Source organism: Leptosomus discolor, chromosome 8 (assembly GCF_034619465.1).
Source record: "Leptosomus discolor isolate bLepDis1 chromosome 8, bLepDis1.hap2, whole genome shotgun sequence".
Classification (NCBI taxonomy): Eukaryota; Metazoa; Chordata; class Aves; order Leptosomiformes; family Leptosomidae; genus Leptosomus; species Leptosomus discolor.
The window spans coordinates 39184073-39196645 of NC_141398.1; the positions used below are offsets into that span (position 1 = coordinate 39184073).

General features: G+C 51.1%; 1 protein-coding gene across 2 annotated transcripts; it reads left to right on the forward strand.

The window, feature by feature from the left end:
• The first annotated feature begins 7005 nt into the window (after positions 1 to 7005).
• On the forward strand, positions 7006 to 12058 carry LOC104349281 (uncharacterized). Of its 2 annotated transcripts, none has more exons than XM_086469519.1 (4): positions 7006 to 7072; positions 9884 to 10004; positions 10867 to 11330; positions 11409 to 12058. In XM_086469519.1, exons 1-4 carry the CDS (start codon positions 7006 to 7008, stop codon positions 12056 to 12058), a joined length of 1302 nt encoding a protein of 433 aa, XP_086325645.1. The 2 variants fall into 2 exon arrangements, with proteins under 2 accessions (XP_086325645.1, XP_086325646.1); XM_086469520.1 differs by having other exon boundaries at positions 10867 to 11321.
• Positions 12059 to 12573: the final 515 nt, after the last annotated feature.

Here is a 12573-nt window from a genome sequence, read left to right on the forward strand (position 1 = left end):
GTGGGCTGGGGCTGGACAAGGAGGACTCCCACAGGGAAGTCTCTGGGTCATGGTCCAGTTCAGCAAGAAGGAGCAGGGGCACATCAGCTCTTACTGCACAAGGTTCATTTTGTTTTGGCACACGGGTGTGAGCAGGACTGCCTTCGGTCATGAGCCCTGGTTTGAGGTTGGCTCTATCCTGGGGGGGAGTTTGTTCCCCAAATAGCATTTTGAATCCCAGACATGCCTCATCTCTGCTTTCTTTGATTCTCCCCTGCTGCCTCCTTGGGTTGATATGAGGAATCATGGCCCAGGGCAAGAATCTCCCTGAGCCTTACCCACAGCAACCCCTTTTTTAACTATCCCCAAAATGCTAACGGCCAGCATCTGTAGCCTGTTGCTCCGTTAGGAGGTGAGACAGCGGCATTGACCCTAAAAATACACCCCACAGTCACTACAGCTGGTCAGGAGCCCAAGGAGCTCTTGCATCAGGTGGTGGGGCAGGCATGATGTTCCCAGAAAGAAAGTTTGTGTAAGGCAAAAGCCTGTTTCCCTGGGATGAAGCTGGTGAGGGAGCAGGTCACTAGTGGTGTTACAGCTGAAACCTGGCAGGAGCATGGAGGCTCTGGGCAAAAGCAGAGGAGAAGGAGACACCCTGTTCTTACAACATGGGATGCAGAAAAGCTGGGGTGGAGGAGGGAAGAGATTTGGTGACCTGGTTTCTCAGTTGAGCCAGCAAGGCTTGAAAAGGGTGAAGATCCTGGGCAGAGAAATGTGTGGCTGGGTTTGTTTCCCTGCCCAGCCCATGTCTGTTTATTGTGCTAGTTCATGTAAAAGCTTGCTGAGTGCTGGAAGCCCTGCGGGCTCCTGGGGCTGTTCCGCTGCTTCTGGCATTTGTCCCTGGGCAACGGCGGGGAGCTCGGTGCATGCCAGTGGCCAAGACTTGGCGAAAAGATCCCCTTGAATGAGTGGGGTGACATTTTTATAAGAGCCTGTCAGAGATCTGAAAGCTTGTGAGACGGGAGGGCTCAGCTCAGACCAGGGGGTGCCAATGGCCCCGGCGCAGTGATGTCTAGCAGATCATTGCACTGCACGTGGCAGCTCCTCTTGCCCTTTGGGGCTGGCCCACAGGTGCCACTGGCTCTCATGGAGACACCATTGGAGTCAGCTCCAGTGGCACCGCTGAAGAGAGGTTTGCTGGGTCTCTTCTTCACTCACCATCACGGCCTAACGATACGCTCATGTCAAACTGGTCCTGCAGATGCTGTTGGAAAGGCACACAGCCTTCTCCTGCCCAAAAGAGACGGGAAGAGGTGAGCCTTTCCGAGAACACAATAAACAGAGCTGCTTCTGGTAAGCTCCTTTCTTGGAGACTGGCAGCATTCGTGTGCAAACATGCTGGATGGAGAAGCGGGAAGTGGAGATGTGGAGAAGTGGTGATTGTGCTGGCCCACACATGCTGCTGAAGGAGGCCGAAGGGCTGAGTCTGTGGCAGATACAGGATCTCCCTGTGCCCCCAAGCGAAGGGCTGGGGCCAGAACCTGGCCGTTCCTGCCAGGAGAAGGACCCCTCCAGGACAGGGGCGTTGCTGACACTTTCTGCTCCTGCTGCTACAGGAGGGAGGGAGGAGGGGAGTAATTGGGGCTGCTGCAAAGAGGTGCATGCTTCATCCTCCTCCTCAGCCAGGGTGGCAGACACTAGCCTTGCCCTGGGCTCTAGCAGAGGTGAAATAGCAGAGCCCTGGCACTTTTCCTGCTCCCCACTTCTGCCTATTCCCACAGCGGCCTTGGTAGGACCCTTTTCCAGGATGCGAAGGAGAGGAGACCCCCCCTGGGATGAGGCACAGCACAGCCACTCCTACACCAAGGGAAAGCCTGGCAGCAGCTCCTGCGGCAGCTATGGTCTCTTGTGGCTCACGGAGGTTTCTGTTGTGCCCATCCTGCCCAGCCCTGCTGCTGCTCTACCCTCTTTTCCCTGCAGTGCAGTGGTGAGAGACTGCCCTTTCAGGGATCATCTGGCTCTCCTTCATCATGACAGCTCCATGGAAATGTTGCCTTTGGGGCCTACAGCTACGCAGAAGGTTTGCGACATCAGGACATCTCTCCAGCTCTGGTCTTCCAGACCCAGGGGCCTGTTGTGCTCAGGCAAGCCCATTCTGGCCGAGTCCCAGCACGCTCCTTCCCCTCATCTGCAAAGCTGCCCCGATTTCATCTGTGCCATCCAGGCACTCTCCCCAGAAGAGCCTTCCCTGTGCCCTGTCCTCAGGAGGAGCTTGTGCCTGGTGGCTGCCTTGCTCTGCGGAGTGAAAGTGACTCTTCTCTGTTTAGGAAGAGCTTGACTGTGTTGCAGACTAGACAGCTCTGTGTTTGCACACAATATTTGCAACCAACTTAAATCTTGTTTATTGCAGCAGCCCTTGCAGTCCTCATAGGACAGTCGCAGAATGAGTTGTCCTCAGTTCTGGCCGCTCCGGCTGCCAAGGAGAGGCACCAGTTCCCACTGCAGGTGTGCACCTTTCCGTAACATCCCACTGGGATCAGCCGCCAGCCTGCAGCTCAGGTGTGGTGCTGCCAGGGGAAAGAGCCATGTCCTGCAGCCTGGCTGCGATGCTGACCAGTAGCTGTGGGCTGCCTCACTGTCAAAAATACAGATTATCAGTGTTTTGCACTGTGTGCTGGAGCCCAAATTTGTTGTTATTCACAAGGAAGGAAGAAGCCATTGTGTTCAGAGAAGTGAAAGCCTGCGTGATGTTCTCTGCTATTTTTGAAAATGTTTTCTAAAAGTAAAGCGTTTTCTTAAAAACACAAGCCCCACACTGGTCACTACTGCCCAAACAGGGGTTGTTCTGTCCCCTGTGGAGATGCTGGCTGCAGACAGCCCCAGACATCTCCTCATTTCATGCCTTTTTCTTTAATGTGAGAAAATTCAAAGTCATGCCGTGTCAAACAGATTTTTTGGATCCCCTGACATTTGTTTCTCTCCCTTATTACAGTAACGGCTCAAGAGCTCTACATTAAGCACAGGCTGAGGGCATCTCCAAAACGAGAGGCCACCTTTGGCTCTAAGGAACAATCTCCTGAGTCTGGCACTGGTTTCCTTGGCCAGGAGAGAGGAGATGGTTCGGTCAGTTCTGGACTGCTCTGAGCCATACTACCCAGTGCTGTGTCATTGGAAAAGCCATCAGGGTTTCTCCAAATTGAAATCTGGGAATCTGTTCCCACACATCGGGGACCGCTGCACTCACTGGCCTCATCTGCAATACATGTACCACCAGTTCCCCACATCCTGGCTCACAGACTTCGCTGCACATATCCTCGTCGAGAGGAACTGGAGGAACCCAGTTCTGGTGAGCGTAGAAGCTCTGCTGCAGTGGTGGTCCTTTAGCTCCCTTGAGACTAATGCTCTTGGGCTGCAGCAAAGGGGGATTGCATCAGGGTGGTGTCTGAGCTGTCAACCCCACTGAGGAGAGGTGGGTGTAGTGTGAGGGTGAGCTGCCACAAGGCAGCTTGGAGCTGGGGGTGTTAGCAGGGGGAAGAGAATCTCATATGTCCAGAGTTGGAGTCCTGGGTCAACCTGTCTCCTTTGCAGCATCAAGACTGGCTGGGTCTTCCCAAAAGCTGCTGCCTTTTTCCAGGAAGCCACTGGGACAGAGATAATGGACAACATCATGGACAGCAAAGGATGCTGTTAATACCTGCTACCAGGGGTGCTAGGCTTTGCTGCTCCAGGGAGACCATCTCCTGAGGTCTTGGGAGCTGCTGAACAGACCATGTGGTGGAAATCATCAGCGTTCTCATCTAATTAACGCTGGCATCTCTTTCTTCCAGGTCTCATACAGCTTCCTAGGTCTCACTGAGTCTTCCTTTTTCTCCAGTCACCACCTGATTTCCAGGAAGACAAAGCTACTGTAACAAACAGCGTACAGTCTTTCTTGCACAAAGAACTAACAATAGCCAAGTAGCGTAAATTTCTAGCATGGAAATACCATGTATGAGACAGGTCATGTTCTGGGGCAGTTTCCTGTTTGTTTAGGGCACAGCCCTCATTCTCTTTGCATATTGCCTTTGAAGGGTCAAGTTGCTTTTAGCCTTCAAGAGCAGTTCTGGCATTAGTCATACATTCCTTCTACCTGCGAGGACCTTGATCCTGTGCACAGCTTGAGTACCTGCCTGTGAACAGCCCTGGCAAAGCTGCAGTGGGTGGGAAATGCTGGAGCTGCTTTCATGTCTCTCATGGGGAAGATGGGATCTGGCCCTTTGGCCCATGGTAACTGTGATTTGGAGCAATAAGCCAAGCTCCTGGCTAATGAATTGCCAGTGAGTAACCAAGGTTAGGGATATGGCATCAGATCGGCCTTCTGAGCATGCGTTGTGCTTTCACCAACATCCAGGCCACACTAGAGCTTGTTCCCCCTTTCTCCACAGCAGGGCCGGTGTTTAAGTAGCAGGATGTCCATCCTGATATGAAACTGTCCTTAGAGCAGAGCAGGAACTGAAGCCAGAGAGCCCCAACTCGAATCTTGACACAGAACTGTCTGGCAGGAGCCACCAAGTCCTTTTGTGGGTGCTGAAGATCAAACCTGGAGCGGTATTAGGTGGCCCAGAGGTTACAGTCCCAGCCCCAGCAGTGCACAGTGCCCTGTGATCGTCCCTCTGACCACACTTGATAGCAGGTGCACAAACCTATGTTTGCTCATGTTTTTTTCCTTGCCCTTGTTTCAGATCAGCCTAAGGGCCTTCCTCACTCATACTGCAGTTGAAGTTATATGGGGGAAAAACCCAAACCTCCACCTAGTATCTACTGCTTTTCTTTGGTGCTGCACCACCCCTTCAGAGAGCCTTTGGGTGCTAAGGGTAACCTCAAGAACCCTCCTTCCAGTCCTCCTAAGGAAGAATGGGGAAGGGCCCGTGGTCTTCACTGGAAGGATATGGTGTTCATGGTAGGCTTTCTTCCTCCTCAGTCTTGGTCTTCTTTGTTTCATTTTTATATGTTTTCTTAGCACAGGCTGTGTTTGCTGGTTCCCAGTTACTCAGTTTTTCTGACCTTTGTTTCCTTGAAAGCTGGTCGTCCCTGACTCACAGGGTTGTACACTCCATTGCTTGAGTGCTGTGATTTGTGTTTATGGACCAGGATTGCTGGTGTCCTCCTCTGCCTGCCCTCTTCCACATCACAATTTAATTTACAGTCTTATACCAGCCAAGGTTTGCCTGGTCCCATGGAGCTGCACTGGGGCTGCCTTCCACCCTCCTGCTGCAGGACTGCCTTGTGCAGATGCCACCTCCAAATCCAGCTGCCCAGCTCACTGGGAGCAAAGGGACATCTCTAAGAGCATCCTGGAGGAGTCCCCTAGCAGGTAAAACACCACCAGCCCAGTCTGTGCAGGAAAAGCAGCTGCGTTACCCTGCCAAAGAGCTGTTTGTGCCTTAAAACGACAACGCTGTGGCAAGTCATGCCTTTAGCAAACAAAGCACTCACCCTCCCACTTAATGTGCATGCTGGAGCCCTTCCTCAGTTTTATCCATCACTGGCAGTAATCCCTTTGCAGAAGCAGCAGAACCTGTTGCTGCAGAGGAGTTTTGAGCATGTGTGGGCAGTGCCATCACTTCCAGCAGCCAAGGCCTCGGGCAATGCCAGTTCCTGGAACAAAAGTTTCCTGTGAGGCTCTGCCCAGCCTGAGAAAACACCGTTTGGGGAAGGGGCCAGAAAACATCCCAGCAGATGCAGCGTGTTCTGTGCTGGTTGAATCAAACAGACTATTTCAAGGTCTTTTTGGCTTGTTTTATAGCCTTGAAATGTTTGGGGGGTTGGTTTTGTTTTGGTTTGGTTTGGGGTTTTTTCTATTACAATATAAGCAAAGGATGAAGTTACAGGTTGGGAGTTTCACCAAAAGTTTTAAAAATCCATCATATGGAAACCTGGGTGTTTTCACTCCTTAGGAATAAAATCCTAACGGGAACTGTTGGAATTTCTCACAGCACAGAGAAGCCAGGTTTCCACCAGTCCTAAGAAAACTCTGGGAAAAAAAAGATTTTGAGGGCAGCCACACTGTCTCAGTCTTGATTTTATCTTCATTTTTCAGTTGTGGGAGTTGACCGGGGAAAATCGGTATGCATTCAGCTGGGATCTGAGATGAAAGAGAAAGTAAAGATGCAGGATGTGACTGCAGTGTTGGTATGTCCGCTTCAAACCTTTGTGCTGGCGCTGGGAAGCCCCCCAGTCTGGCCTGGTTGCCTGCAGATCTGGGGGCCTCGTACTCCTGCTCTCAACATCAGCAAGACCCCGACGGCTGAGACCCTGCCATATACTGAAAGCCAAGGCTGTAGAAGCAAGCACAGGCTGCAGACAGCACACCCAGGGGACAAAGAGCTGCTTGGGGAGGCCACTGGGTCCCTGCTCACCCTTTGCTTTGGTGATGCTCCTGAGAGGCAGCCTGGCATGAGCTTGTAATCCTGATTAGTAAATTCTGCCTCATTTGGCCTGACGACCAAAGCTGCTGTTATAAGATGACCGACAAAAAGGAAGGGAATAGCTGCTTTTGCATTCAGGGTAAATAATGAGCTTAATGTGCATTGGGGAGCTGCAGGCTGGAGGTGGGGAGAGCTTTATGAGCCTAAGGACAATGGCGCCTTAGCACAGGCTCTCAGGCCAAGAGACACATCAGTGGGAGCGGAGGATGGAGCAGTCCCTGAAAGTCCCTGCCTGAATAATTTGCCAAGGAGGCTGGAGCTGCTACGTGTGAGCTAAGAAAAGCTGTTGTAAGTGCAGCTGGGGAATTCCAGGAGCCGTCTAGCTCCGGAGCAGACAGTATTCCCTCCCCTGTCCCACTCTTCCCTCCGCCTCCTGTCGTCATCCGGAGACACGTGAGGGGGAGCTGAATAACTACTGAAACCCGGTCTTGGGGCTTCATAATCCTGGAATGAGCTGCAGCAGCTGTGTTGCTCCAGAGGATGCAATAAGCAGTCAGGAGCAGAATATACTGCCTGCCATCCTTCCCTGCGTGACCTTCCTCCTGCCAACAACGGGAACATGAAGGCTGTTTCTCTCCAGGTCCTGTTTGTGCTGAGGGTCTTGTGCCTGGTGACCCTGGCTGGAGGTGAGCCACAGCCCTGCTTGCCACCCGCCAGGCTCCCCCGGGGAGCAGCCAGGTTCATAAGGGGCTGATGAAGTGTGCGTGGGGGGCAGGGGGAAGGTGATGCTGGATTGGGCTACGGGCACTAAGAAACCTTCATGGACTGTGGGAGACCTCAGAGCAGGATCAGGCTGAGTTTGGGAAGGGGCGGGGGGAGCCTAAGACAGCAATCCTGGCAGCAGGTAAGTCCGAGCAGCCCTGTGATGGCTTTTGTCACTGCTGAGGGTAGGTAGGGAGAGTGTCAGAGAGACTTTCTGTTGATCCGTATTAGAAAAGAAATGTAATGGACTTCTTTTCCCCTTTTTTCATGTCCCCTAGGGACATGCCGTGGGGGCAGAGCTCAGCCTGTCCAAGGGTGGATGCTTGTCCACACAGGCTCCCTGTCCTGAGGATGCTGGTGCTCCCCTCGCTGCGAGGCAGGAGGGTGCTGTTGCCTGCAGCTCCAGTGCCTGTGCAGTGTGTGTGTGTGTGTGTGTGTGTGTGTGTGTGTGCACAGGTGGGAAACACTCTCCTGTTTGCTTCATGAAGATCTTTACGTGCTCTGGGGTGGTGCTGAGCGGGGCCAGAGGACTGGGCGAAGGTGGGCACACCTCTCCCTCAGCTGGTCTCGGTTAAGTCATGGATGGCACAGATCAGTGATTGCTGCTCAGGGCAGCAGTTAAGCAGGGTGGATTGCCAGGCTGTCAGCTTCTCAGCAGTGCAGGCAAAGCTGGACTTTGTCCAGGGCAAAGGGATGATCTATTCCCACCATGGGAAGCGAGAGAGGCAAAGAGACCTTGAGATCTGTGGTTGCTGCCACCAGATGGGAGATCAGCAAGGGCAGCTAGGGATGGAGCTTCTTCCTCTCCTCGCACCTCTAGGCAGATTCACCAGGGCTGGCCTGAGTAAAGTGGGCAATAGGGATGCTAGGGCAGCTTATCCTGCCCTGGGAACCTGCTGCCTGCTTTGGCACAGCCTGGCTCCGCTTGTCTGCGGCCAAGCATCCATCTCCTCTAAAGTGATTAAATCAGGCTGGCTCTGCAGAAAGGCTGGTGGTGCTCCCTGGCCAGGGTCTCTTGAGGAACCATGCTGAAAAGCACATACAAATGGCTCCCAGAAGCGGTGCCTCAGAGGAGCGGTGGTCCCAGGTGGATAAATGCCCAGATCCCAGGTGTCCCTGAGACCCCTTTGGCAAAGACTCAGATGGAACTCGGGGAGGTGGAGTTGCATGCCCCAGTGGGAGGGTGACCACCAGGGCTGGGCCTGTGGTCCCTGTGACACTTCTCATTGGAAGGTGCTTTCCAAGGTCCTCCATGCTGGGAAGAGCATATCAGGAGTTCAGCTAATTGCAAACCATTTATTTGTGATGCCAATAATTGGAAAATCAGTTAACAGTTACCAGAGAGCCTTTGGGAGCAGTCCCTGCCAAGCACCTCCCCAGCTGTCCACAGGGATGGATCTGGCCCTCTTGTTGCTGTGCCTGTTTCGTGGAACAATGCTTCTGAAAGTGGAGGACATCAGCAGTTTGTCCTCTGATTAATGAGAGTTATTTGGGAAGTCAGTCACCCCTGAGCGGGTATTCTTGACCCTAAAATGCCACAGACTTATTATTGTGTGAATAAAGAATTTTGCTTTAAAGTTACAGAGACCTAGAGATTGAAATGTACTTCTGTAGAGCCACAGGAGGGTTTGCTTGGGTTTGCTTTGTTTGCAACCATAGGTTTCCCCAGTAAATGGATCAAAAAATGCTCATTCTTGCACCTGGTGGCTGGATCATTCCCAAGTGAACGGCATCAAATTCACCAAATTAATTTGGGAATCTGAGACAGCATTTTGTAAGGACTGCCTGATCTAAACCAGACCTCAGCTCCTTTCTTTACAGGGGGCCTCAGATAAATCAGGGCTTGTTGTTCTAAGCCTTGCCCCCTGGGATGTCAGAAACACATTGCCAGGCTGCGCTGTGCAACCACCCCTCGCTTGGCAAACACTTGGTGTTGGAGGCTGGGGGTAGGTGCAGGAACGAAGGGTCCCCAGTGGTGACTGGCTTTGCGCCCTGAAAGGGTCAAGTGGGGTTTATTCTTACACTTTGCAAAAGGAAAACGGTATTTTCTGGTGGAGATGGAAAAGAGATGTTTGGTGAGAAACTGTGCTGTGAAGCTGGGCTGCTGAGTTACCTACAGGAGCAGTGTATCATTCACCAAAAGGTTCTTTCTCTGCACCCTTTCTCTGAGTCCAAGTGGTGTTCAGAGATCACATACCAGCAAAGACAGAGGCAGGGTGCTCGTCTGGAGGAGAACTGCTACACGGGGAAGAAATGTGACTGATCCAGATAAGGAGAGGACAAGCATCCTGCCCTCTGATCTGCACCATCTGCACCAAGAGCCTGGTGGTGATGGTTGCAGCAGGTCTTTTGGGGATGAAGAAATGTGTCTTCTGGGCACTGTACTGACAGAAGTCCTCCGTTGACTCAAAGGGGAGAGGACCCGCAGGTCCAGGTGCTTGCACAAGTGACCTCCAGCCAGTGCTTGCTCATCCTGTAAGGCAAGCTGCAACAGTGTCTCAAGAACCCTGCAATTTTCACAGTGCTTTTTTTTTCAGTTTTCTGAGTATCATTGTTTGGGTGATACAGTCATGGCCTCGATGGGATTTGTCTTCATCTCATTTTAGCAGGGATCAGAAATTTTCATGGCAAGCTTTGGACTCCTTCTCCCCAGAGAAGGGGAAAAAGAAGCTGTGCCAGTTTTTATAGTAGCTAATAAAACCCCAATGTTTAATATGTTGAAAACTTTATTTCAGGGCAACCCAAAGCATCTCTGAAGTGTTCAAGAGAGTGTGGCCGTTTTACATCCCAGATAGCGGTGAAGTGGATAAGGAGCTACCGCAGGACAGAACGCCACTGCCCCAAAGAAGCCATCATGTAAGCATTGCCCCACCACTTGCCCCTCTTGCCGTGCACTCTCTGGCACTGACATAGCATGAGCCTGTTAGCAAATGCCCTTGCTTTGGAGCAAGGAGCAATCTGGAAGCAGAGCAAACGCTGATATTTATTTGAAGGGTGGGTGGGGTTTCTTCTGTAATTTAAAGACCAACAGCCTCCGAGGGAGATCAGGGGTTCACGCACAGAGTGAGACAGGGATAAATGGATGGGGAAAGGGATTGACGGACATACTTGTTGGGAGAACAGGGCAGCAGAAGCACACAGGGTGAGAGCTCACGTTTCTGTGAAAGCACGTGTTTTCTCTGGAGACAGATTCAGGCTTCTGAGCTTGCCTGGAGATGAGAAAAGCTACATTTTTTTTTTTTTCCCTAGGATAATTGTTGTTTTCAAATTACCCTGAAGAGGAGGCATCATCGAGACCACTTTATTGCAGCCAGGACATTGGTCCAAAGTGAACCTGCCGGGCTGACCTTGGAAAGTCTCATTCAGTAAATCAGAGGGTTTTGTCTTCATGTATGCTTGCCCCTGGGCAGCTGGTGCCTGTGGAGCTTCCTGCTCTGGGTGCTGGTGGCAAACACTGTGTCCCAACACCAGGGCAATGCTTTAGAAAGATAAAAACTTCTTAGGGGGAAACCCTTCATACATGACTCACGTTCAGCTGCTCCTCATTCAGTCAGATCTCAGAGCACCTGCCCTTCCTGAAACAAATAATCCATCCAACCCAGTCATGTTTACCACGGGCTTGAGAGAGTCAGTGTTGCTGTCTGTGCGCCTTCCCTGTCGCGCTGATCATTTAAAACAGTGTTTTCTTTATCCAGTAAGTTATCCCTTTTTTTTTCAGATTTATTACTCTGAAGTCCATGGAGATTTGTGCAGATCCGAAGGCAGAGTGGGTTAAGAAGATCATACAGAAACTAGACAAGGAAAAGGCCACAGCCTCCCTGCTTCCACCTGATGCTGACTCAGCAGTGGCACCAGAAGAGCCCGGTGTTTTTCAGAAACATGTTGGTCTTACAGTAACAGCTCCATCTCAAGCCACTGCTCCAACTAGTTTCTTCCAAGGGACTGGCACAACACTTTTGGAGAGAATACATGTTCCTGCTGCCCAGACGGAGGCATCCAACAAGTCCCCACCAGCCACACAGGACACCACCCAGCTCCCTGCAGGATCGTCCCCCATGATACGGGAAGTTGCTGCCCACTCTGAAGTCACTTCACAACCAAACAGAGATTCCTTAATATCTCCTGCACCTTCAACAACTTTTGCAGCAGGCATGGTCTCCAGCCAGCCCACCCCATATCCCATGTCTCTTGTGCATGGCTTTGACAATGCTGTAGGATTTGCAGAAGAACTTGTAGGACATACTGCGAACATTATGGCTGCTGTTCAAGACACGTCTTCTCCTAGCTCAAATTCAGACCTTGTGGCCATTACTAAAGGATCAGACCATCCTCTACTTTCTACAAATAAATCCCGAGAGCCTACAAGTGCAAGAGCCAATGCACCAGACACTGCTTCTAGCAGTCTTAGTTCAGATCTTCCTTCCATCCTGGACAGCATGGAGATCACCACAGTCCCAGCCACACCAGTTCCACCAGAGACTACTTCAGTTTCTACTCTAAACTCCACTGCCATAGACAAAGGCCCTTCTGTTGCTACCAACAAGGTTGTCAGTTCCTCTGCAGAAGCTTTTGGTACTAGAACATTTGATTATTCATCGCCTGTAGGAAAGCAAGAGCCTTCAGATACGTTAGTTTTGACTAGTCAGGCATTCTCAGACCAAGCCAGAGTGCAGATGCCTACAGAAAGACCGAGCGATCTGCCTCTTCCCAGCTTCTTATCAAGATCTCAAATGCACTTTGTCATCCCAGTTGCTGTGGTAGGTGGTCTGATGGTTCTCAGTGTTGCTGTTGTATGGCTGTATCTAAAATTTGGAGTCAAAACAGAAGAAATGTCAAGAGAAATAGTACAGGGCTTGCTCTACCGGAAGCAGGGACATCAGAACAATGTCTGTCTAATGGAAGTAATCTGAATGCTTTATGGCGTGGACATTTTTGGCCTAAACTATGTGTGTTGCTGCAAGAAAGCTAAGTTTATGCTGAACTGGTGACCAGTAGGTGACCAGTAGGAAGCAAGGCAGGGAATAAAAATACCAGAGAAAACAGAACTTTTTGCAGAGTAGAATATCCAAAAATATATCTAATTTGTCACTGACCAATGACGATATCTTGGAAATAAATGAGACACTTTTTTTCTTCTGCCACTCTTACGTACAAAAGCTGTTGCTTCTCTAGAGCTGCTTGGTGGCTCTTTGCCAGGTGGTGGACAGAAGCAAGTTTCCAAATTGCTGTTGGGAATTTTTCTGCATTTCATCATGGTCCAGTCGAGAAGCCACCCACTCACCCACGCTGCAGGACTCAGGCTCAGCCACTTTTGGCAAACTTAACACCAGGATTGCATAATCTGCACTCTCTGCTGCTTCTTTCTTTGCACTTCAGGTCACTTCTCTGTCAGACCAAGACTGATGCTGGTGGTCAGTTGGGAGCT